This window comes from Atta colombica, unplaced genomic scaffold (genome assembly GCF_001594045.1).
Source record: "Atta colombica isolate Treedump-2 unplaced genomic scaffold, Acol1.0 scaffold105, whole genome shotgun sequence".
Taxonomy (NCBI): Eukaryota; Metazoa; Arthropoda; class Insecta; order Hymenoptera; family Formicidae; genus Atta; species Atta colombica.
Window position 1 is genome coordinate 958,795 of NW_017259190.1, and position 24,425 is coordinate 983,219.

At 31.1% G+C, this 24,425-nt stretch overlaps 4 protein-coding genes across 7 annotated transcripts; 2 read left to right on the plus strand and 2 right to left on the minus strand.

Annotated features, from left to right (window-relative positions):
* Positions 1-1,027: 1,027 nt before the first annotated feature.
* On the minus strand, positions 1,028-3,338 carry LOC108689510 (putative neutral sphingomyelinase). Of its 2 annotated transcripts, XM_018196301.1 has the most exons (7): positions 3,120-3,338; positions 2,803-2,977; positions 2,401-2,574; positions 2,133-2,316; positions 1,659-1,985; positions 1,489-1,594; positions 1,028-1,368 (listed from the first exon to the last, which is right to left on the minus strand). In XM_018196301.1, exons 2-7 carry the CDS (start codon positions 2,844-2,846, stop codon positions 1,028-1,030), a joined length of 1,176 nt encoding a protein of 391 aa, XP_018051790.1. In that variant the 5' UTR covers positions 2,847-2,977; positions 3,120-3,338. The 2 variants fall into 2 exon arrangements, with proteins under 2 accessions (XP_018051790.1, XP_018051782.1); XM_018196293.1 differs by having other exon boundaries at positions 2,803-3,338.
* Positions 3,339-5,136: 1,798 nt separating this feature from the next.
* Positions 5,137-11,372, plus strand: LOC108688699 (cytoplasmic FMR1-interacting protein). The gene is made up of 18 exons (XM_018195053.1): positions 5,137-5,346; positions 5,422-5,601; positions 6,055-6,236; positions 6,318-6,842; positions 6,924-7,128; positions 7,229-7,443; positions 7,626-7,756; positions 7,848-8,018; positions 8,085-8,167; positions 8,426-8,494; positions 8,668-8,741; positions 8,888-9,293; positions 9,364-9,563; positions 9,635-10,164; positions 10,262-10,356; positions 10,469-10,707; positions 10,791-10,938; positions 11,031-11,372. The coding sequence occupies exons 1-18, from the start codon at positions 5,137-5,139 to the stop codon at positions 11,241-11,243; spliced, it is 3,876 nt and encodes a 1,291-aa protein (XP_018050542.1). The 3' UTR covers positions 11,244-11,372.
* A 636-nt stretch (positions 11,373-12,008) lies between these two features.
* On the minus strand, positions 12,009-15,132 carry LOC108688816 (WD repeat-containing protein 55 homolog). Of its 2 annotated transcripts, none has more exons than XM_018195286.1 (8): positions 15,084-15,132; positions 14,069-14,245; positions 13,739-13,946; positions 13,045-13,227; positions 12,890-12,963; positions 12,656-12,819; positions 12,361-12,578; positions 12,009-12,267 (listed from the first exon to the last, which is right to left on the minus strand). In XM_018195286.1, exons 2-8 carry the CDS (start codon positions 14,235-14,237, stop codon positions 12,009-12,011), a joined length of 1,275 nt encoding a protein of 424 aa, XP_018050775.1. In that variant the 5' UTR covers positions 14,238-14,245; positions 15,084-15,132. The 2 variants fall into 2 exon arrangements, with proteins under 2 accessions (XP_018050775.1, XP_018050764.1); XM_018195275.1 differs by lacking the exon at positions 15,084-15,132 and adding an exon at positions 14,740-14,811.
* Positions 14,969-23,938, plus strand: LOC108688813 (protein asunder homolog). Of its 2 annotated transcripts, none has more exons than XM_018195262.1 (10): positions 14,969-15,018; positions 15,092-15,370; positions 16,083-16,157; positions 16,302-16,588; positions 16,653-16,743; positions 16,992-17,199; positions 17,278-17,657; positions 17,882-18,043; positions 18,288-18,613; positions 19,139-19,567. In XM_018195262.1, exons 2-10 carry the CDS (start codon positions 15,155-15,157, stop codon positions 19,422-19,424), a joined length of 2,031 nt encoding a protein of 676 aa, XP_018050751.1. In that variant the 5' UTR covers positions 14,969-15,018; positions 15,092-15,154; the 3' UTR covers positions 19,425-19,567. The 2 variants fall into 2 exon arrangements, 1 of the variants encoding a protein (XP_018050751.1); XR_001931807.1 differs by lacking the exon at positions 14,969-15,018 and adding an exon at positions 23,897-23,938 and having other exon boundaries at positions 15,140-15,370; positions 19,139-19,475.
* The last annotated feature ends 487 nt before the right edge of the window (positions 23,939-24,425 follow it).

Consider the following 24,425-nt stretch of genomic DNA (forward strand, 5'->3'; position numbering starts at 1 on the left):
ATGACTTACGAATGGTATACATGTGCAGAAGGACCATATAGAATTAATATTTCTATATGTATTTGAATACATTTATACTAAAAGACATTCCCATGTAACATAAAGTATATGGAGATTCCATGGAACTTGTAGGAAATTTTAAAGATAATAACCATTCGTTTTATAGTATTGTATTATAATTATAATAAAATATATAATGCCATATTGAGAAAATACTTTATATTATCTTGGAAAATTTTATAAACCTATACATAAAATATGTTATTTAATATTATATCATAGTATCGATATCAGAAAAATGTGAAACGCAAACTCGTATAAAACGAAATGCGGTTACGCTTGAAAGACTGGATTTGAAGAACTAAACTTCAACATTATAATGGAAGTATAAATGCATGCATATGTAAATAGATATATTTTATCACAATGTTGATTCCTGTGAAATGATATACATAGTTCATATAGTTGATCAATCAGTAATATTATAAATGTCTGTGTCTAGACATTTAGTAAAAAATGATAGTAAACGTATAAATGTAACACAATTGTAACTCTGTCAATAATGAATTAAAACAAAACAACTATTACAATCTCACAGTTTAATTTTAGTATTCATACTTTAGTCTTCATATTAACTTATTTTTTTAACTCAACCTATATTAATTTTAAGTTTTATTTAATAATAAAATCATAACGTGATAAATATAGTATATAAATGCAAACAAATATTACCTTATTTATATATATATGATAGCATATATATATTAAATATATATTTTTATTTAACGAAATTTTTATTTGAGCGTTATCAATTTTTATGTTAAACTCTCTTTTGGAGGTATTACAATATCCAATAAACATCAACTAACATAAAATCAATATTATAATTTTACACTTAATAATGTAACTGTTATATACAACATGTGTTATATTTTATATTTATATTGAATGTGAAATTATAACATTAATTGTATGTTACTGTTAATTGATAGTTTACTAGATCTGTATTATTATAGAAATTTAACGTTCAGTTTTGATTATTATCCAAATGTGTCACGTAAATTTCTATAGCTAAACGTCCTGCTCTTAATGCGTTCTTCTCTGCGCAATTCCATAGTGAACTCATAAATACAGTATAGCATAATAATACAGTCAGAAGAATACATACTACATTCAAACCAATATCAGCAGCTAAAGATATATTCATGCAATTTAGCCAGATGATCCAAATTAATGGAATGATTAGCATGCAGGTTGACAATATATACCAAAAACGTTGGCGTTGTACACTTTTCAATGCGTCTTCGCAAATTTCTACTGCTTCTTTCAGGGAATCAATAATATCTAGATCTTTGACATCATGTTTATCTGCACAAACAAATATATAAATCTAAACTATTGAAGAAATAATTTAAAAAATAAATAAAAATTTATGTATGTATAATACATGTGCATAATACGTGTGAAATATTTAAATACATTGCTTACCATTAGTGAATTTAAGTGTAGCCATCACAGCTTCATGATCGGAATAACTAAAATTCTTATATGGCACACGATTTGGCAAGGGATGTCCAAAATTTGTAACTTCAACCTACAAGTTTTAATATATTATATATCGTATCAATATTTTCATATTAATTATATTAATCCTTTACCTTCACAGTCTTCGAACCTAAATACATGATGTGATCTATACGCTTTCCATTTGGCTGTGTTCGAGCGAGTTTTGAGCTGGTGTAACTATTATTGGCACATTCGTTGGTCCCTATGTGACTTTGACTATCAGGACACGTATCTGCTAAACTAGAAACACCACGTATAATTCTATAAGCTAAATCTTGCGGCTCTGTATTAAGATCGCCCGCAAATATGACAGCATCCACGCCGCCACTTGTCATCTTTACAAATTGAGCAGTATCAAACGCTTGTAGCACTCTATGAGCCATGTACTCGTCATTCTCGCGATTATATTCCGCATGTAACTGCAAAAACAGTGAACATTTAATATCCTTTAAAAGTCATAGGCTGATTATATTGAGATGTATAATCATTTTATTATTTATAATGCATAAAAGGATATTTTATATATGATTAAATAATGAGTTAAAAAGTTAACTAGATGAACATACATGTGTGATATAAACATTGATATACATGTGAAACACTTTTATTTTGCACAGTCCAACTCCTTTGCCACCGAACCAGTCTCCATGGTGTATCTTATGAACATAACCATTTAAAGGCCACTTGTGAAACATAACATCATGAATGGGATATCTTGACAAGATACATATTCCTGATCCCAAGACTCCACTATGCAAGAAATGTAAGATTACAATTATTTATTAGTAAACAATTCAAATTGTCTAGATGACAAGAGATGACGTACAACTATACCTGTGAAAATAATGCGAATAGGGAAGCACTTCCTGCGCTTTTGTTTTTATCTGATTAAAATCATCGACAGACCAAACTTCTTGCAAACAAATTATATCGTATTCCCTACTGATACATTTTTCTGCGATAGCTGACATACGTTCGTTCTTATTTCTTGACACATATGGTATACCCCTATCAAAACAGAAGCAACAGAACATAAATTAAAGTTCACTCTTTAAGCTCCTATTCTACAATTTTTAATGACAGTTATGATATTGTTACAATATTGTTGCAAGAGTTATACATAATAAAAATATGTAATAACGATATATAATGACACTATCGTTAAGAATTAATAAAATAAGAGCCTTAGGAATGCTTTTTATAAAATAAGTAAAAATTTCATCAGAATATGCTTACCAACAATTCAGTGTCAAAACATTCACCGATATTTCGTTCGTCATAGTTTTTGTCTCGAGTACTGTCCTGTAGAAGAACACAACACGGTGATTAGATTGCTATGGAATGACACTGGCCATGACTTCCTTCGAGTTTTAGTGCCTTTTGACAGCGACTGGCGGCACAGATAAGATAACTGGGAGATATATAAAAAAATAGAAAAATAGCAATGAAGAACTTATTTCTCTGAATGATTTATTTTACATATTCTTCTTGTCTGTAAATTAAAATTATTTAGCAAGCCCTCGATGTGTGTCCACGTATGCAAGTGTACATACATCCCTTATCAGTGCACATTCTCCATTCTCCTCGTTACGAACAGTGACAGATCGACAAAGCTATTGTCATTTTTTTGTAGTGCTACACAGTGCAGTGACTACACCAAATACATTCCTGAGGTCTAGTTTTCTGTGTACTGTACACCAGTGTACCGTACACTTTTGGAACTTAAAGTGAAAAAAGTATATGCTTGATATTTGTTGAAAATGAGAAAGAGAATTCTAATAATGCAGTTTAGTGCAGAAAATTTGTAATGGTGGAGTGAATACTACACTAACTGCACGTAGTACAGTAAGTTGAAATGAAATAAACGTATATTGCAACGTATATTGCACCTTTCTGATTCCATGATATAACAGGTCTATTTTTTTATTGTTATATTCTGAACTAGTGCATCAATGCAATAAATTGCAATAAATTGAAGTGAAATAAACGTATATCTGTTTCGATTCAATTTATTGCACTGTGTGCACCAGTTCAGATAGTGCAGCAATAAAAAACAGACCTGTACATAGACCAAACATTCTGTCCGTAGCTTGAAGCAAGAAATTGACAGTTTATATGATGTTTAGCACCCGTTGTGTTTTCCCAGCAAACAAGAATGGATTGAAATGGATTCAAATTTTCAGAAATATTGATTCATGAATTAAAATGAATGCTTTTCAATCCTGAATGCATTTTTATTTATTTATAGGAATTGCATGAAGCATATCTCTATGCCTTTCAATCTAAAAATAATATTAGCTTTTTCTGTGCATAACACACACATTGTGAATACTGTTCAATTCAAAATTTTGAATAGGAAATGCAGTTTTTCAATCCAATTACATCCAATTGAATCTCATTGAATCCAATTGAATCCAATTAAAGTATTCGCTATTTAAAATACGCATTCCGAAGAAAAAAATTTTAATCCATTTTCGTTTGTTGGCTCTTTCTATTTTGAGAGCAGTGCGATTGTAGGTGCATTCTGTTTTAGTCCAGAATCAAACTATATATACGTATACGAAACAAAATTATATTTGCGACAACATGATTGATCGATGAATTAAAAATTCGTTCATCAGTAACTCAATATTAGAAAGAGTAAATATTAATTACTTCAGAAGAAACTGATTGATTTCGTTATTTTTTCATATTTTTCATTAAATTAAAATAAATAAAAATAGAATGATATAGACCAGACTCTTAAGAGTCTTTTATCTATTTTTATTGACCTTCTTATATTATTCTATTTTTATTAACTTAATGAAAAATGTGAAAAAATGTGAAAAAAATAAAAACGAAATCAATCAGATATCTGAACGCATGGAAAAATTAGAAAACAAATAACGTTATATAAATTATAAATCTGTCGCACATGATGTTTCATAATCAAATCATTTTATTTTATATATTCCGCTTGTTTTTATTTTCATTTTATCTTTAACGTAACGCATGGAAAATTACATCCGTCTGTATTTCGACAAGAATTCGTAATTAAAGATTCGAAAGACAGAATGACGATAATCGAATCCTCAGATCTCAAACTTGCAAAGTAGATTATACATTTAAATTTAATTCCTTAACTTTGAAAAGCGTCGATTAATCGATCGACTTTTGCCCATCCCAATCGACCCTCCATCCATCACTCGTGAACGGTGTTTCCTCTGATCATCCGTTTAAAATATTCACCTGTGTTATGCTGATTTTTTTACATTCGGAAAACTAGGACGGGAAGCGATTGGCGGTGTTGATGAGATCGGGCAATAAGCTTTTATACTTCGTGGGAAACGCTCGCTTGTATTTCGAGATGCGTCTTGATGATCCAAGATTCCATATCTCTCATCTCGTCAACGTTTTACGATCTCGTCCGTGATTTTGACGATTTCGAAATCATATCGTGATGTACGTACGAAATACGTAAATATCACGCACGTAGAGCTATAGAGATACATCCTGTCGTTTGCGGAGCACACTTAACCTCCCGGTTGTCGCTGCATCTTTGTCTTCCGGAAGACAACTGTACGAGGCGCGATGACGACCGAGAAAGTTACTCTGGGCGACGCTCTGTCGAATGTTGACGTGCTCGACGAGTTTACACTGCCAGACGAGCAACCCTGTATAGAAGCTCAACCATGCTCTGTTGTGTATCAAGCAAACTTCGACACCAATTTCGAGGACAGAAATGGTTTTGTGACGGGTATTGCCAAGTATATAGAAGAGGCAACTGTACATGCGAGCCTAGTAAGCTTATCCTTTGATTATAAACTGTGTATAATTCATTGTTAATTATGATAAATTCTTGTTTGTAATATTTAGAATGAGTTGCTGGAAGAAGGCTTGGAGCATGCAGTCATGTTGTATACTTGGAGATGTTGTTCGCGAGCAATTCCACAACCAAAATCTAACGAGCAGCCAAACCGAGTGGAAATCTATGAAAAGACAGTTGAAGTGTTAGCACCTGAAGTGAACAAATTATTGAATTTCATGTATTTTCAAGTAAGCAGTTTTATGGTCTTATATTTATTCTTTGTCGCTACAATAAATTGCACTAAAACTTTCTATTTTATTTTCACTAAATTTCAAATATATATGTCTATTTCATTTAAAATTTTTTTAATTATCGTATACTAATTAAGCTACAAGAATAGATCCTATTTTACTTTAAGTATTTTACCTTAAGTATAAATGTATATTAATTCGTACATAAAGAATAGACTTGTGGTAACTTCGAGCAAAGTGTGATCAATCAAAAAACTTAATCAATTGATCAAATCATTGAATTTTTTTATTGGTTAATAAACATGAAAAAAGATTGTAAGGACAATAAATTATATAATTAAAGATGAAGTTTTAAGCAATTTTATCAGTTAGATTAAATGCAAATTAAGTTAATCGGAGTTTGGCTTTATATATTGCGTACATGTATATTCGTGCACACTTTTATTTCAGAGAAAAGCAATTGAGCGATTTTCAGGGGAAGTTAAACGATTGTGTCATCACGAGAAAAGAAAAGATTTTGTATCTGAGGCATACTTGTTGACCTTAGGGAAATTTATCAACATGTTTGCCGTTTTGGACGAATTGAAAAATATGAAATCTAGCGTAAAAAATGACTATTCCACATACAGGAGGTGATTTATGAAAATAACAATATTTTATTTTGATTTTTTTAACTGCATTTATTCTTATGTATGTTTTGCTTAATTTTTTAGAGCTGCACAGTTTTTAAAGGTGATGTCAGATTCTCAGACACTGCAAGAATCTCAGAATCTGTCAATGTTTTTGGCAACACAGAATAAAATTCGTGATACGGTTAAAGAAAATCTCGAGAAGATTGCAGGATATGAAGAATTACTTGCGGATGTAGTCAATATTTGTGTTCATATGTTTGAAACTAAGATGTACCTTACGCCTAACGAGAAGCACATGTTGGTAAAAGTAATGGGCTTTGGTTTATTTCTAATGGACAGCGAACTATGTAACATTAATAAGCTTGACCAAAAGAAAAAATTGAAATTGGATAGAATCGATAGAATCTTTAAGAACTTGGAGGTAGTACCATTGTTCGGAGATATGCAAATTGCACCGTTTAATTATATCAAACGTTCAAAACACTTTGACGCTTCAAAGTGGCCACTATCTTCGTCATCAAATAGTATAAGTCCGCAAGCCGATCTTATGGTACATCTTCCTCAAATTAGAGAAGATCACGTAAAGTATATTAGTGAATTGGCAAGGTATATCTTGTTCATTGTCTCTTTTATCTTAACTTGGTACCTATTTTTGTGATATAATTATTGTTTCACAATTATATACAGATATAGTAACGAAGTCATTACAACGTACAAAGAATGCCGAAGTGATACAGAAAATCGAGATACCGCGGAACTGGCATTACGTGGATTACAATTACTTTCGCAATGGACTAGTGTTGTAACAGAATTGTATAGTTGGAAGCTACTGCATCCTACTGACCATCATATGAATAAAGAATGTCCGCAGGAGGCTGAAGAATATGAAAGAGTATGATTATCATTCTATTAATGTTTTTTTAGTATTTTACACCATTGTCATGTTTATTGATTAAAAAAATTATTTTATTAATACCATTCTTCTTATACAGGCTACACGATATAATTATTCTGATGAAGAGAAATTTGCTCTTATAGAAGTTATAGCAATGATTAAGGGATTGCAAGTATTAATGGCACGAATAGAGACTGTTTTTATTGACGCAATACGTAGGAATATATATGCTGAGTTGCAAGATTTTGTACAGCTTGCATTGCGTGAACCTTTAAGGAAAGCTATCAAAAATAAAAAGGATTTGATTCGAAGGTTAGAACATAAACTATTTAAATATGATATAAAAATTTTAGATTTCTTTTTCATGTATAATATGTAATACAAGTATATAATATACATTATATGTATGTGTAAATAAAGTTTATAGAAATTGTTTAATAATTAAAATAAAATTAAAAAGTAATTTCATACGTTCTTTTATCTTTTTGTTTCAGTATAATTGTTTCCGTTAGAGAAACTTGTGCGGATTGGCATTTCGGAGTAGAACCACTCGGAGATCCCGCTTTAAAAGGCAAAAAAGATCCAGACAATGGATTTGGCATTAAAGTTCCGCGAAGAAACGTTGGTCAGTCTTCCATATTAATACGTTGCATATATATTTATTACTTGTATGTCGTTATTGATTTTGGAAACTCATTACGAATGAAATGAAATAGGACCATCTTCCACACAATTGTATATGGTGCGAACCATGTTGGAATCGTTAATAGCCGACAAAAGCGGTGGGAAACGCACTCTGAGGAAAGATATTGATGGCCAATACCTTGTTCAAATTGATCAGTTTCATAAAACTAGTTTTTATTGGAGTTATCTTTTAAATTTCAGTGGTAAGTAAATGAATATTATTTTCAAATACAATTATTTTTTTATTTTGAAAATTTCTTCTTCCATAGAATCTCTACAAAATTGTTGTGACTTGTCGCAATTATGGTACAGAGAATTTTATCTGGAAATGACAATGGGTAGGAAAATACAGGTAAATAATGTTAATTTTTTAATTTTAATTTTAAATACTCTCAGTAATTCTCCGTATAATTTGTCGATTAAAAAAATGAATATATGAACAATCATATCCATTTAATTTGAGCCGTGAGCGTATAAAAATCTTAATATTCACTGATTGATGGATATAAATTTTGGGATTTGTTTTCTCCTTGCATATTGAAGTTATTATGAGCTATCATGAAGCTATGATTATGAAAATAGTCGTTTCTGTAATTTATTTCATGATTAGAAATGCCAAGTACGTCACCAGCATAACGAGGAGTGCAGCGACCTAATCACCATGGAGAAACGTATTCAGGTATTTTCCGTTTGCTGTGCGTACGATAGATAATCAATATCACATCCAAAACATGCCGAAAACTGTAAAGTTGAAAGCTCAGTGTTATTTCACGCCTACCTCGTTGTAAAAGATGCCACATAGAAATACCATTTATTATATTTTCCATATGTTTAATCGATAAAATGTTTCAGTTTCCCATTGAAATGTCTATGCCATGGATATTGACTGATCATATATTAAGAAGCAAGGAACCGTCAATGATGGAGTAAGTTTTTATGTAAATAAAATGATTGTTAATATGTATATATAATAATAATGCTTCTTATAAATTAGAATGCACACATACAAGTTTATGTTCTATAGTATTATATAATCATTCTATGATATATCATTGCTATTATTAATTTACAGGTATGTTTTGTATCCACTGGATTTATATAACGACAGCGCCTTATATGCACTGACGATATTTCGCAAACAATTTTTGTACGATGAAGTGGAAGCCGAAGTGAATCTATGCTTCGATCAATTTGTTTACAAACTTAGTGAACAGATTTTCGCTCATTATAAACAACTGGCAGCCAGTATTCTGTTGGACAAACGATTCAGAGTAGAATGTGTCGCTCTTGGAGCATATTTACTTCCATATCCACGTGCAAATAGATACGAAACGTTGTTAAAACAGAGGCATGTTCAGCTATTGGGAAGAAGTATCGATTTAAATAAACTTATAACACAACGCATTAATGCGGACATGCAAAAATCATTAGATTTGGCCATTAGCAAATTTGAATCCGGCGATATAACTGGAGTCGTGGTAAGCACGCGTGTTTACAATATTTGCGCTAAACAAGCATCTTCGAATTAATCGATAACTGATCCGGCAGGAGCTAGACGGATTGTTGCAAGTCAATCGCCTTACACATAAGCTTCTGAGTAAGTGGCTCGCGTTAGATGAATATGATGCTATGTTCAGAGAAGCGAATCACAATGTTCTAGCCCCATACGGAAGAATTACTCTTCATGTATTCTGGGAATTGAATTACGACTTTTTACCAAATTATTGTTACAACGCCGCCACAAATAGGTATACATAATGTTGCATTAAGTACATTCTGGATTATTGATTTGATATTACTAATATGTGTTATTTGGCAGATTTGTCAAGTGTCGCGGTCTACAATTTGTACAACCCGTTCATAGAGATAAACCGCCTCAAATGTCGCATCATTATCTCTGGGGTAGTAAGCAGTTAAATCTGGCTTATAGCACTCAATACGGACAATATACGGGATTCGTCGGTCCGCACCATTTTCGAACAATATGTAAGCTTCTTGGATATCAAGGAATAGCTGTAGTTATGGAAGAACTTTTGAAGATCGTTAAGACCTTGATTCAAGGAAGCCTGCATCAATTTACAAAGACTTTGATGGAAGCCATGCCTAAAGTCTGCAAGCTTCCACGATATGATTATGGATCTCCCGGAGTTTTAGGCTATTATCACGCTCAGTTGAACGACATTGTGCAATATCCAGATGCTAAGACTGAATTGTTTCATAATTTCCGCGAATTTGGCAATACGATTCTATTTTGTCTCTTAATGGAACAAGCTCTATCGCAAGAAGAAGTGTGCGATTTGTTACACGCAGCGCCGTTTCAGAATATTTTGCCGAGACCTTACTGCAAAGGTAAGGAGCAGTATGTGTTAGCATTATAAGCCAATTCGAATAGAAATGAAAAACAGTTCTGCGTGAAATGTTTATTATTTACGTATGCAATTTTTAGAGGGAGAAAAACCCGAAACGAAACAGAAACGATTAGAAGCGAAGTACGCGGCTTTACAAATTGTTCCAAATGTTGATAAATTAGGTACCGCTAAAGTAAGTATAAATATATAACGTCTCTTCAAAGTATTTGTATTTTTTCGATCTACTCTATGAACGACTTGATTATATTTTTTCGATCTACTCTATGGACGACTTATTCTTTCAGCAAGCGATGATTGCCAGAGAAGGAGATTTATTAACACGCGAACGATTATGCTGCGGTTTGTCGATATTCGAAGTTGTGCTCAGCAGATTACGGAGCTTCTTAGACGATCCTATCTGGGTCGGGCCACCACCAGCAAATGGTGTAATGAATGTAGACGAATGCACGGAATTCCATAGGCTTTGGAGTGCGCTTCAATTTGTATACTGTATTCCCGTCGGTGATACTGAATTTACTGTTGAGTGAGTACAACATTTAATGTAACATAAGTTTTTTTCTTGTCTATCGACAATGTAACAATGATTGTAATTCTTCTCTTTTGCAGAGAATTATTTGGTGAAGGTTTGCATTGGGCTGGTTGCGCTATGATTGTTCTTTTGGGCCAACAACGTAGATTTGAGGCACTTGATTTTTGCTATCACATTCTTCGAGTGCAACGCGTGGATGGCAAAGATGAGAATGTTAAAGGAATAGTAAGTAATACAATATATATAATATATATTAATACAGCAATTTGCTCATTTGCACATTTGAGCTCAAATATGTACGTCATTTATCCTTAAAGCATTTGAAGAGGATGGTGGATCGGATCAGGCGATTTCAAGTATTGAACTCACAGATATTTGCTGTGTTGAATAAATATTTGAAAAGCGGAGACAGCGATGCGGCAAGTGTGGAACACGTACGCTGTTTTCAACCTCCGATACATCCTTCACTAGCTCATGCGCAACAGCATTATCATGCACCTGAATATTTACGCCAAATAAATCATCAGTAAATGATAACCGTAAAATTTATATTTTGCGTCCTGATTGTGTCAAAATGCAATTTGAATAGGACTCAAAGAAATCATTCCTCGCTATTTACGGAGGAACATTTCTAGCTAAAAAGTTTCATATATTTTATATCACACCTGTGTCGAAATATCATTTGCCTATCTATTTAATTCAATTACTATAAATGTTTACAAAAAAAATGTTTTTTACAATTGAGGTAAGATTTATAGAACTTATTTAAGATTTATAGAATTACGAAAAAAAAATGCAAATAATGAATTTGAGAATTTAATCTATTCCTAAAGCACATCAAGATTTTAGTTAATCTATTTAATAATACGTATATATTATATGTGTATACATCTAGACAGACTTATATAATATTACTGCTATATTATAATACTACTGCTTTAATAGTTTATAATAGAACTGATACAATATGATAATATCCTAGATATAAGTATAGCAATCTATCAATGTAATATGTTTGAATTTATATTTTGTAAGATATTCCAAGTTTAATCAAAACAAAGTATTATGTATTAATATTCATATCACATAAATTTATGTAGTGTTCATGTACTGATACCGACTATGTATAAAATGCACACATTTTGTAAAACTACTCGTTTATCTGTTTACTCCGATTTGTTAAACGATATCGGATGAATTATTCCAAAAACGATGCAAGAATTATCAATGATATGCAAGGATTTACGTTTTAATGATTAAATAGAATATATTAAATTATTTTATTATCGTTAACATTACAATTCTGCAAAGAAATCAGATCGATTATGAATTTTACTACTAGGAAGATTATGTTCGAGCCATTTTCGCTTTTCACCCTTTTTGGGTTCAGTAACATTTAGGGACTCAAAATATTGTACATTCCAGAATTTGATATCATTATCATGCGAAGAAGATGCTATTAAAGTCCCGTCATTACTGATATCGAGTGTCTCGACGGAAAAGTTATGTTGTCCAACTATGCCAAGATGATGATGAGGAAACAAACTGGTTGCCCTGTTCATTGTAGGTGATATAATACAAATATATAAATATGATACAATCTTTATATATTATAAACTATCGTATGATTCTGTCTTTATCGCTTACCTAACTATTCCATCTTCTTCACCAGTTATCACTACATTTTCCGTAATGGGAATCATACAATTAATTGCTTTCTTTTTGACACTTGGAAATTCATCCGAATGTAGTCCAAATTCTCCCCAATTATATACATACATTTTCCCTTTATTACTAGCCGTTAATAATTTACTTTCCATTTTAAATAAGCCAAGACAGGTCAGTTCATCGTCGTATTCCTCGGACTGTATGCGACACATGTATAAAATCGACTTAATACTTTGCATATGATTACTAAATCATTTGTATATTTTTATAATACCTGTACATGCAGTTTTCTTTCAGGTATGTTTATAGTTGTCAGACAGTCACCACTAGCACAAGCTAAATACTTGGCGTCTGTATTGGTTATCATTGCACTGATGTAATCTTCTGCCTCCTTTATAGAAAATATCGGCACGCTTCCCTTTTGCCTGAGGTCCCAGACTTGAAATTTTTTTTTTATACATAAGATTTGGTTAATTAAAGTTTTAAAAGAGATATTACTTATCATTACGTTTTACTACACCATCGTCGTCGCCTGTTACAAATACATGCTCGCTGATAATCGTCATTGTGTATACAGGTTGCCTATAATGAGAAAAACGAAAAAAATACATTTAATATTGACATTTTAATATTAATGGATATCATATATGAATATATACATACTCGTGAGCTTTGTCGTACAATCTGACTAGTTGTTCCGTTTCTACATTGGTTATCGCTATACACAGATCTTTTCCAGTTGAGAATAACAACTGTCCATCCTCACTAAACTCAATATCCCGGCAAGCTTTAAGATGCAATTCTATGGTCGATACAAGATTGGTCTCTTCATTGTTATATTTATACCTAAAAAATAGCAAAAAAATAGATATATTTTCATTGAAACTAAAAATGATTTAGATCAAACTCTAACTTATCAATCTATACCTCCACTATTTTGTTAACATGGATAGAATTATTATATAAATTTTTATTGTTTGATTTCAAGGATAAAATTACATAGAATTTTAAGTAATCTATTAATCCTTAATACATATGATGATTTTTTGATCCTTTATTACATACAAAAGTCATTCATGTCCTGGAATAATTTTCATTTCTTTTATAATTAAGCAAAAATTATTAAGAGATTATTAAATATATTTTAACAGTATTTATAAAGTTATGTATTTAAAAGAAAGAATAGAGATTATTTTAGTCAGTGCTCCTAGTATTTCAAAGAAAAGAAATGCATAGTATATGAATGATTCATATCATCATATGTGTATTAAGAATTAATTAAATTAAATTATAATTTTCACAAGTTAAATTATAATTTTCAATCGCTCTAAAATATATTCTAAAATATCAAATTTACATGAAAACATCTCCCGTAATACTGGCTATGCCTATGGTGTCCAATTTAGGATGAAAACATATATCCGTTATCATATCTTCCAATGTAATAGAGGGCGGATGATTCCTATGCAGTTTCTTTGCATGTAATATAGCTTGAACAACTTCATCTGCATCTGAATTAATAGAGTCTTCATCAACATTGTCATTATTTTGCTGGGATGGCCCATCTAGGTGAATTTGAAAGATATTTTCTTTAAAATAAATCATATTTAATTTATTTTATAACAATTATACTTATATATTTTGTATAACATTTTATACAAAAGGAGAATTGAAAAAAAAGGAATACCTGTTGAAATAAATGTCAAGGCTTTTGACTTCATAATAACAGGAATAATATCATCATTGCTATCTGATACAGATTCGTTTGTTGAACTCTCATCATCACTGTTTATATCTTGGTTTGATATCCTATCTATACTCATGTCACTATTATCACTATCAATATCATTGGACATTAAATTATCTGCAAATCAATTATACAGTTATAATATTTAAACATCATAAAAGAAATGTCTATAAATATTGTAATAATTACATTGTAAATATTACTGTAAAATTTTTTCATATAATTTTTCAGAATTTTTATACAAATTAAGTTAAAAATTTTATAATTTTTTAGAAAATTTCTAAAATTTGTTATATAAATTGGAACTTTATAATTATTTTTCAAAAGAAGTCTATATCTTTTCTAGAATTCTTCATATACATATATAAATTTTTAAATATTCTGAGATTACTAAGATTTCTATCCTAGAAGTTCTGATTGAATCTTATAAAATCTGAAAAAGGTTACTTTTTCAGAAATTATAGAATGAAAAAATTAAAAATCTTAGAATATTTTAGAATTCATATATATAAACAATTGTAAAGATGTAGACTTTCTCAGTATTTCTGAAAAGTATTTTAGTACAAAATTTTAGAAAAACTTTTATTGAGATATGTTACTCATCGATTTACCTGTTTTCCAGTACATCCTTAGAAAAAGGAATGTGAAGGAATGTTATAAGGCAATATAAGAATTATCATGCCACACGCGGAACTCGAACTGCTCGGAATGGAATTACGAATGAGGTTATATTCGAGCTATAAGTAATACAAGTGTCAAGTAGAAAAATCAGGAAAGATGCCTAACTATCGTTCATTTGCTTCTTTCTCGACTTGATTCATTGATTGTTGATATGAAAGAATAATTATGAGAATAATGCGATTGACTTGGCAGAGGACAAGATAGACGACGTAATTGTAAATTAATTGTAAATATTACGATTCGCAATTAATTATATTCTTATATATTTCTTAACCTCAAAAGGCGAGTAAAAAGATTGGCGAAGATATTGTTTGCATCACGCGGCTCGCAAGTGAGACATGCGAGATGTATCCCGCGAATCACAAAACTATATTCGTGCTAGATCACACGCCGTATTTTGGCATCTCCACCGAATCCCCGCTGGAATTTGACTTTCTGAAGAGCAGAGGCCAGAACCTAATCCCGCTGGCACCAGTTTGCAAGTCTTTGTGGACCACCAGCGTGGAAGCTTCGTTGGAGTACTGTCGCATTGTGTGGGATCTCTTTCCCATAGGCAAATTGGTATGAAGAAACAGACTATTTCTCAGCTAACATTTTGTGCAAAAGCAAACTGGCTAACAATTATTACTGTCATATTGCCACGATAATAACAGAAATATTGTTGAATGAAACTTTTGCTTAGAGGTCAAAAATTTTTTTTTTTCTGACAACAAATAATAATTGTAATTTAATCGAAATATTGCCATATGATCATATATTTTTTATTAATCATACATTGCCATAAAATTACTATATTCAATTTGTGTTTTTTTTTACTTGTAATATTGCATCAAATGAGAACTCACTTTTGTTGACATTTAATTGCAATAATATTTTAGCAAGTTATCACAAAAATGCTAGCAAAATGTAATCTGAGACTATGTATCTATAGATGCTATCCAATAAGGGACAGAGAATATAATATAACACATTGAATCATTTTAATTTAACAACAAGGCTGTAATTATTCACTGTGTTATACTGTCATCTGTGTCTCTTGTTGAAAAGCATGATAGTTAATTATATATAAGATCTGTCCTTTTTAGCTTTTTAATTTTTCTTCTTTTTCTTTTTCTTTTCATAGTTCATTTTTTTTCTTTTTCTTTTCACGTTGAAAAAGATGAACTTCAGCTAAGTAGAATAGACTTATTTTTTTTATGATAGAACAGACTACATTACAATTTTATAATAGTCTCTAGTGTTAATGTTATCCTTACTGTCATTATTTTTTCAGATTAGATTTGTTGTAACCGACCGTGCAGCTTATGTGCTGAATTCATGGAGTCCACTACAGCAAAATTTAAATCATGCAAGTCCCTTTCAAATTTCTATATTTATGGAGTAATGAATATCTAATTAATGAAATACAAATGTCTATGATTATTGAATGGAATGTATTTCTTTGCTAGCATATGTTTAATCAGAAAAATAATGGAACTGATTTTACTTTTAGATAATGAATGGCACTGCCATTTTAGGAGTGCCAACGAAGACACCAGAACCTGGCGAGGACTATTCGGTGATACACGGTCTGCGCGTAGCAATCGAGACACTGAATGAGTGCTCTGAGATACAACACGAAAAAAGAACTTCTCTAAACGAGAACACCAACAAACTGATAAATCGAGGCAGGGTAATATGCATCACGAGTGCACGTGATAACAGCAACATGAAGAACTTGGAAAATATCTTTTTGAATGAATTAGCACAGGAAAACAAGAATGCGCTATCTTCAGATCAGTTAGTATTTTCTACAACTATTATACATTATCAGAATCATATTAAACTTTGTTCTAATTTACAGTTTGATTCCTGTTGATTATTGTCATTTAGTTATACTGAACATATATCCCAACAATATTGAATCTCAAGTCACTAGTCAAGGTCCTCGAGAGGTAAGCCTTTAATAATTTAATAATTAATTATTTTATGTTCTGTATTTTGTCATTAAAATAATAGAGCATGTTTATTTTTTATAAGATATTTTATAATACATATAATTTTAATTTTGTAATATTATTCATAATATATACAATAATTAAATTTATAATATAATATTTATATTAATCTAAGAATGCTCTATTCCGTTTTTATATTTGTTGTACATATAAAAAGTAAAGTAGATTAAAATTTTTTTACACAGGTATCATCATTTCTTACAGTAGAAATACATTCAATCAAGGCTTCATCACTTCATTCCAAGTTATCTCATCTGATTTTATCTCATTATGATTTGGCCAGCACTACAGTAACAGGTATACCCATGAAAGAGGAGCAGAACGCCAGTTCATCTGCCAATTACGATGTGGAGATATTTCATTCTTCAGCCGCACATACTGCCATTTTGAAAGGTTTTAATTAAAAGAATTTCTTTTCTAAAAATCTTTAAATTCCTTTAGATACCATAAAGTTTCATTGGTTGGTTATAGGTAATCCGCAAGATTCGGCATTGATAAAGACATTCAGGCGTTTTGAAGAAGGATCAGAATACGAGACAGTCACGTTGAAGTGGTGCACGCCGCGCGGCTGTAGCGCGTCAGAGATGCAGAACTGCACGGCAATGTATCGAATCACACCAGTGGACGTCAATAGCCGACCATCATCTTGTTTAATTAATTTTCTATTGAATGGTAGATCGGTAATGCTAGAAATGGCCAGAAAGGCCGGTGGAAAAACTATTTCTCATTTATTAGCAGCGCACGGTGGCGAGATTTTCATTCATACGTTATCTACTGCTCGAAGCGTGCTGGAGGATCCACCTTCCATTAGTGAAGGGTGTGGTGGTCGTGTCACGGATTATAGAATAACCGTAGGATGCTTTTGTAATTACTATGTTTTGTATTAAAGGATTATAAATTTAATTAATTAATCCATTATTATCAATTCCATCGTTATTTTACTATCATATATTAAAAATTAATAAATTAAAAATTCTACATATGTTAATTTTATATTTGATAAATTTATTTTTTATTAGGAGTAAAATGTGACTTGCGATACGACTGTCTTAATTCAATAATATTTTTGTTACAGGATTTTGGCACCCTCATACGAAATAACATATTAGTACCGCTAAAACGTACTTCCACTTCTAGTACTGATGGTCTAGTAGAAAAGATGAGATCGAGATTAGAACGTCATACCAAATATTGGCCCATGACTTTTTCCCGTACTCTCATGTTTAATTTAAAACATGTTTGTATATAAAGAAAATGCTAATAATAATTATATTATAATAGTAGATTTAAATAATATAATTAATAAATCTTAAAATATTCTGATTAAATTTTTTAATTTATCTTAATAATATAGAGATTTTTAATTATTTTACAATTTATGAAAATTCAATATGTTAAAATTTTGAAAATCTCATAATTAAATATTAAATTCTTTAATTCAAGAAAAATTGATATCAGATATTTTTAAATTCTTCGTATAGATAGATCCGCTTCCAGAAATAATGGTGAAGGATGAGCTCACCACGGAAGAAGTGCTCCAGTGCAAACAAATAATTTTTAGCTTGCTCGGGTTAGAGGCAAAACACGAAGCCTTGCCTTTGCCAAACATTGGCGGAAGTCGCGGCGGGAAAGGAGTACGCAGAGAAGAACATTATCGTTTATTATGGGATGAAATAGAAACATTCCTTAAACATCATGCTAACAACTCGGCCGCACATACTGAGGTCCTTAATTGTTTGTTGGAGATCAGAAATAAAGACGAAAAGGATAAAGTAGAACTCGATCAAGCCCTACGGGAATTAGATAGGTAAAAAAAGATTTAAAAAATTGAATTTGATGTGTAAATTACAATTTATTTCTTATCTAACTAAATTGAAATTTTTGAATTATTACAATAGTTGCACTTTTATATTCTTCCGTATTTTTAATTTGGTGCTGCTTCTTAATTCTAATCTGGAGTTTATTGATAAATGAACGTCAATTTTACTACACTTTATAATAAATACAAAAATATAATATAATATATACAAAAATAAAAAAGAATGTTCAGATGTTATACAAAGTGTATTGTAATTGATATTATTTTTAATGCTATTATAAAAGTCACATTATAAATTTATATTTTATTATTGTTTTATTTTCTTAGGTAAAATTTTATGTAAATTTTTGTTGTAATTTGATTTGTAAACAGAAACAAAAGAAGAAAATTTATTTATACTGATGTAGACTAAAAAGAGAGAGATAAATTATACTTAAAGATAATAGAAATTGAAGAATCTGAATATTAAAAGTTCATTGAACTTTAGAAATCTAAATAATGATCTCCTTATAGCTTTGGCAAAGAAGATGGAACTGCGAGAGTCAGCGTGATCAGAGCAACAACAGATTCGCCGATGTCGCCGCCGGCGAGCGTATCGATACCCCTAACCAAACAGTTGCACAAGGGTAATATTGCTGGATCGAAGAGTCTCCTGGATATCTGGTTGCAACGCAGCGCTCCAAAGGAGAGGAAACCGGATTTTCATGGTAGAGTTAGTAGTGATGGTCTTAAAGCGAAGTTGTATCCCAACTTGAAGGAAGTTGGACGAGAACCCAGAGAGGCCATGCTAGAGGGATAACTGACAAAAGAGACGGAATGCACTGCATAGACACGCCACATGTGTGACATTGTAAATATAATTGTATTAGATACATAATATTATTCAACGATATCATTCGTGACTGTACAAAATGTGTTTGATCAGTTAAAAGTGAAAAATTTGACGACAGTAATTAAACATTTTTTACATTAAAAGCAAATGTATATTTCTGGTTTGTTAATTTATTATGTCGACAATCTTGAATTAATAATATATAATTTATCAGATTGTAATTTTTAATTATTTAGAGGAAGAGAAACATTTCATAATTTTTAAACGTTCTACATACAATAATTATAACAGGATTTATTTAAATAATTTATAATGATATATTATAGAACATTTATAAAAATTAAGTAATAAAAATTAAAAATTAAGTAATATGATTCATTGATAAAAATTCATGGATTTAACGAAGGATTTATATTACAAGACAATAAAAAGATTTATTTCTAAAATTTAAAAAATCTTATAGCAAATCTCTATTACAAATAAAAAATTTAGAAATAAAAATTAACAGGCAAAAATCTTAATAGACAAAAAAATAAGAGTTAAAGATATATAACAAGAATTGGAAAGAAAATAAGATTATCAGAAATTGGAAAGATTATAAAAGGCATATACTTGGATATATCTATAATACAAATGCACATACAATAAGCATGAGACATTTCGACTAGAAAATTTAGCTTTTCGGGCCAAGGATAAAAATTCGACCACACGGTTGTCGAAATGATCATCGTCAGTCAACTTCATGTTATGCAAAGACCCACCTGCGTGGGACGAAAGTGTATCAGTGGTACATCATTTCCAGCTCCCTCCTCTTCTTCTATCGTCGACCGCTCTGCACCCCTCCCGCTGTTTTATTAGTCGACACGTCTGCTGAGTGTCTGAGCCGTCTAAGCGATACATCGACCTCTGTCGAATCTATAGTTCGCTTCGGCGTGTGCTCGGCCATGCTAATCGATAAACGTGGAAGGATGCCGAGCCGAGGGAGGAGCAAGGAGAGGAGACGCTCGGTCGTGTTTGTTGCACGTAACCCGATGTGACGCACACACGATCTCTCTCAATTTGAGAAACGTAGACAGAGGAAGATGCACAAACGAAAAAAAACTTGTGTATATCCGGAGATTTGGAAGTTTATAAGTAGTATAATAAATAGTAACTTACGAACAAAGAATTCTTGTAATATTAAGACATCAAAATCTATTGAGAATTAAAAGTTTCAAACAATAGATTTAGGAATCAAAAAAAAATCAGAGAATATATTGAGTAAGTAAAAATTTAAAAATTCTAGATGCTTCTCCTCCGCGAGTTTAAGAATCCAAAGGGTTACCTGCATGTAAAAATTCTTGGGAACATTTTATACTCCTTGCCGATCCATCTCAATTCATCCTCCTCCGAAGAGAAGGTAAAAAAGTATAGTAGAAGGAAAAATTGTGACGATCAAATCGATCAATTTCAAGCGAGGCTATTACTTATGCTGCACCTTGTATAATGCAAGCCGCTAAAAGAGAGATAGACGGGACCGCGGCGAGAGGGCGAGAGGGTTACGAGAGAAGGACGAGGTGGAGGAGGAAGAGGAGGACGAGAAAGAGGAGGAGGGTTGCGGAAGGGGACCAGTGAGTACAAGTGCATGACGTAACGGTTCATTCATCCCGAGACAGGCGATAGAGGATATCCCGGTCAATGGTATACTTATGCATGTAACGCGCGCATACGTGTGTACGTATGACGTACGTAAGTATGAGTATGCAGCATGCACATGTCTGTCGCGCTGTTCATTTTTTTCGGACGTACGCGCCACGTGCATGCGTGCGTGCGGAGATGAAGCAACACGTGGTAGAATGTAGAAGTAGAAGTGCCCGAGTGTCCGGTTTCTTCATGAATACTTTGGCATTTTTCAAATGTGGATTTTTTACGTTCAAAATTGCTGCGAAACACTCGTCTATTATACAGCTTTCTTAGATTTCCCAAACGTTAGAGAGAGAGAGAGAGAGAGAGAGAGAGAGAGAGAGAGAGAGAGAGTCACTTTCAGAGAGTCATTAAATATCTTCCTTTTTTACTGTTATAATATAAATTATATATATTTTGCTATTATATATAATGTGTTAATTTTTGTCATAATGTAATTTGTACTATACAGTATTGCAACTTTTGTTTCTTAGATTTGCGTTATATTAATCTTTCAATTATAATATGGACATACTACACACAAAAAAATATTTTGCTGTTTCAGCTAGAATTATAGCTGTTTTTTGTATCTAATAAAAAATTATGTATCATATACATAGAATTTATAGAACAAATCTAAATTCTATCTCTGTCATCTATATGATTAGATACAATACGTATCCAATATCGCAATATTTGCTAGAAATTTATCTATTTTAACTATTTTTCGTATTTAATAATGTTATATTATAATTTTCGCTATAACTGCAAGATCACTTTTTTGAATGTAAAACAAAATTTATTAAATCTTAATATATATTTGTTTATAAATTAATTAAACATTTGCTTGTAGATAAATATTTATTCAATAAAAAGATAATGAGTTAAATTAAATTAATGATTTTTGTATCAAAAATATATTTGGTAAATATTTAATTAGTACCATTTTCAAACAAATTAAAATATATTTATTAAAATTTAATATATTTTAATAATTCTGCAAAATATAAACTTCAAACATATAGATTATATATATTTTTGCAAAAGACTTAACTCGGTGTGCGTTTTCTCGTAAATAATCTCGTAAAATAATCATTATGCTATTTCATCATCAGAATGATAAGAAATGCACTGATAAGAAATGCGGAAGAGTTGATAAATATGACATAATGTTGCAATAATCAAAAGTAATGATATTTAATGATCACATTATCATATTTGTATAAAAAATTTCTGACAAGTTTTTATCGAAGACACATAAATAAATTCCTATATTCATATATTTAGTAAATGTAGACACTAATTGTCAAAGAAATATTGTTAATCGACATTAAATGCAATTTTGCTGTTTATCGATAAAAATAACTGAATAAACATAAATGTAAGAAAAACGACAGCAGTTAGAACCGTGACGAGATCAGGAATTTTAGCTGCAGCTGTTTATTAAACGACTATGAATCGACGATTGACATATATTGTAATATGAAATGAGCGTGTTATAAAGAATTATTATATGAAACACATACATGATGTTTAATATCAATGAAGTGCGATAATACGCGCTGCCTGTAATTATTTATAGCGTTTTCAATATTCTACTCCATAAATATTAAATGCTGCAGATATATTACCAGAGCAATACCGAATACGTAAATAGACGTATTAATTGTTGCTGATAGCGCAGTACATAGTCTGTTCTGCATCGCGTCATACCGATACGGGAGAGCTCAGCGTTTATATAATTGAAACTCTGGCGTATAGCTGGTACATATCGATCGCGGCCTCCGAGGGTCACTGAACGAAACGAAACGAGGGAACGAAGCGGGCACAGCGCAAGCACAGAGCGACGTCCTTCCGCGCCAATAAATAATTATAAACAGGAATTTTAGCGTAAAAACGTCGACAAACGACTGCGTTAACATCGACTGAATGTCGTTATATAAAAATGAGTTAATCAATCAAACAATGTAGCTTTCAGGTACATTAAGCTTAAAATTACACATTTCATCAAACTACATATTTTTAGTAAAGATATGTGTGCATAATTATCTTTATTTTACGTTTTTCTTTTTTAATTTCATATGTAGATTTATTCTCGTGTGATAACATAATTAATTTTCATTTTGATTAACTCAATTTTACTGTGTCTATAAAGGCGTGTGTAATGATACTATAATTTAGGAAGAAAGAAAACAAATTGTTTAATCCGATGTTAATTAAATGAGATTATTGGACAGGAGCACGTAAGCTCTTTGAATGAAAAATTAATTGATTTGGAAAACGAGGCAATATTGAAAAGAAATATCCGAATTTAATATTAATTTATAACTTTATATAGATGTGTAGTTATTTATTTTACTTTCATATTTTGTTTATCGCCGATATAAAATATACTATATTCCTCGAAATATTAAAGTCTCATCTTGTCTATATACTTCTCTAATATTAAATTTTATTTATTCGAACGCAAAATTATTAATAATGGTTTAATATCTTTCTTGAAGGTTTTTCTTCGTGCATAAATCGTGCATAAATTTGATAGTGCAATGTTATTGATACATTCCTTAAAAATATTGATTTATATATAATATATTTCTTTTCTTTTAGTGAAAAGCTATTACGAGCAGTTGATATATTTTTCAAAACATTAATTTTTACTTATAAATCGAGGTGAGGATATTCGATTAAGTTGGAATTTAAAAATTCGACGAAATCTTTGTACGGTTCACTCGGTATATGCTTCGACAAGACCAGCAGTTCAGGCTTGCATTTTTCAGAGTACTCCATGGAGCCCCATTGAAAGAACGCAGCGGCAGCATAAAACCCGGTTTCCCTTCGTAGGGCTGCCGCCCTTCAAGACTCACGGCCGACCGGCTCTTTGTCGTTTCTTTGACGTCCCTGCAGGATGTACGAAGCACTAAAGCGAAACGCCAGGGGCGTATTGGATGGAGAAATATACAGCGTGTCCCTCCGATTTTTCAAACAGCATCAAATTACGTTAGGATTTTTAAAACTAGCAATATAGAAAAAAATGGGTATAATTAAAAGAGAATATATATGGAAATAAATTACACATTATACATGTAATGTATATAGTGAATAATGAGTGAGATAATTTTGTGTTAAAGTAAAATTTTATAAAAATTGAAAATAATTAGAGTATTATAAATGCCAAGAAAAAATTATTATTCAGTAAAACTAATATTTTTATTCATTTTATTGGAAAATAAAAATTACGTAATATTCCTTTTATTCAAAAAATTTTCCATCTATTTTGTATAGAATTTAAAAGATACATTTATTTAA

Excerpts from the sequence above, each read along its gene's own strand:
- LOC108689510 (XM_018196301.1), bottom strand. The coding sequence starts at position 2,846 with ATGACGAACGAAATATCGGTGAATGTTTTGACACTGAATTGTTG. Across the intron at positions 2,575-2,802 it reads GTTTTGACACTGAATTGTTG|GGGTATACCATATGTGTCAA; the intron begins GTAAGCATATTC and ends CTGTTTTGATAG. Across the intron at positions 1,595-1,658 it reads TAGGTTCGAAGACTGTGAAG|GTTGAAGTTACAAATTTTGG; the intron begins GTAAAGGATTAA and ends TAAAACTTGTAG.
- LOC108688699 (XM_018195053.1), top strand. The coding sequence starts at position 5,137 with ATGACGACCGAGAAAGTTACTCTGGGCGACGCTCTGTCGAATGTTGAC. Across the intron at positions 8,742-8,887 it reads AAGGAACCGTCAATGATGGA|GTATGTTTTGTATCCACTGG; the intron begins GTAAGTTTTTAT and ends ATTAATTTACAG. Across the intron at positions 9,294-9,363 it reads GCGATATAACTGGAGTCGTG|GAGCTAGACGGATTGTTGCA; the intron begins GTAAGCACGCGT and ends CTGATCCGGCAG.
- LOC108688816 (XM_018195275.1), bottom strand. Across the intron at positions 13,947-14,068 it reads CTTGACATTTATTTCAACAG|ATGGGCCATCCCAGCAAAAT; the intron begins GTATTCCTTTTT and ends AAATTCACCTAG. Across the intron at positions 13,228-13,738 it reads ATTACGGGAGATGTTTTCAT|GTATAAATATAACAATGAAG; the intron begins GTAAATTTGATA and ends GCTATTTTTTAG.
- LOC108688813 (XM_018195262.1), top strand. The coding sequence starts at position 15,155 with ATGTATCCCGCGAATCACAAAACTATATTCGTGCTAGATCACACGCCG. Across the intron at positions 16,158-16,301 it reads TACAGCAAAATTTAAATCAT|ATAATGAATGGCACTGCCAT; the intron begins GCAAGTCCCTTT and ends TTTTACTTTTAG. Across the intron at positions 17,658-17,881 it reads TCACGGATTATAGAATAACC|GATTTTGGCACCCTCATACG; the intron begins GTAGGATGCTTT and ends TTTTTGTTACAG.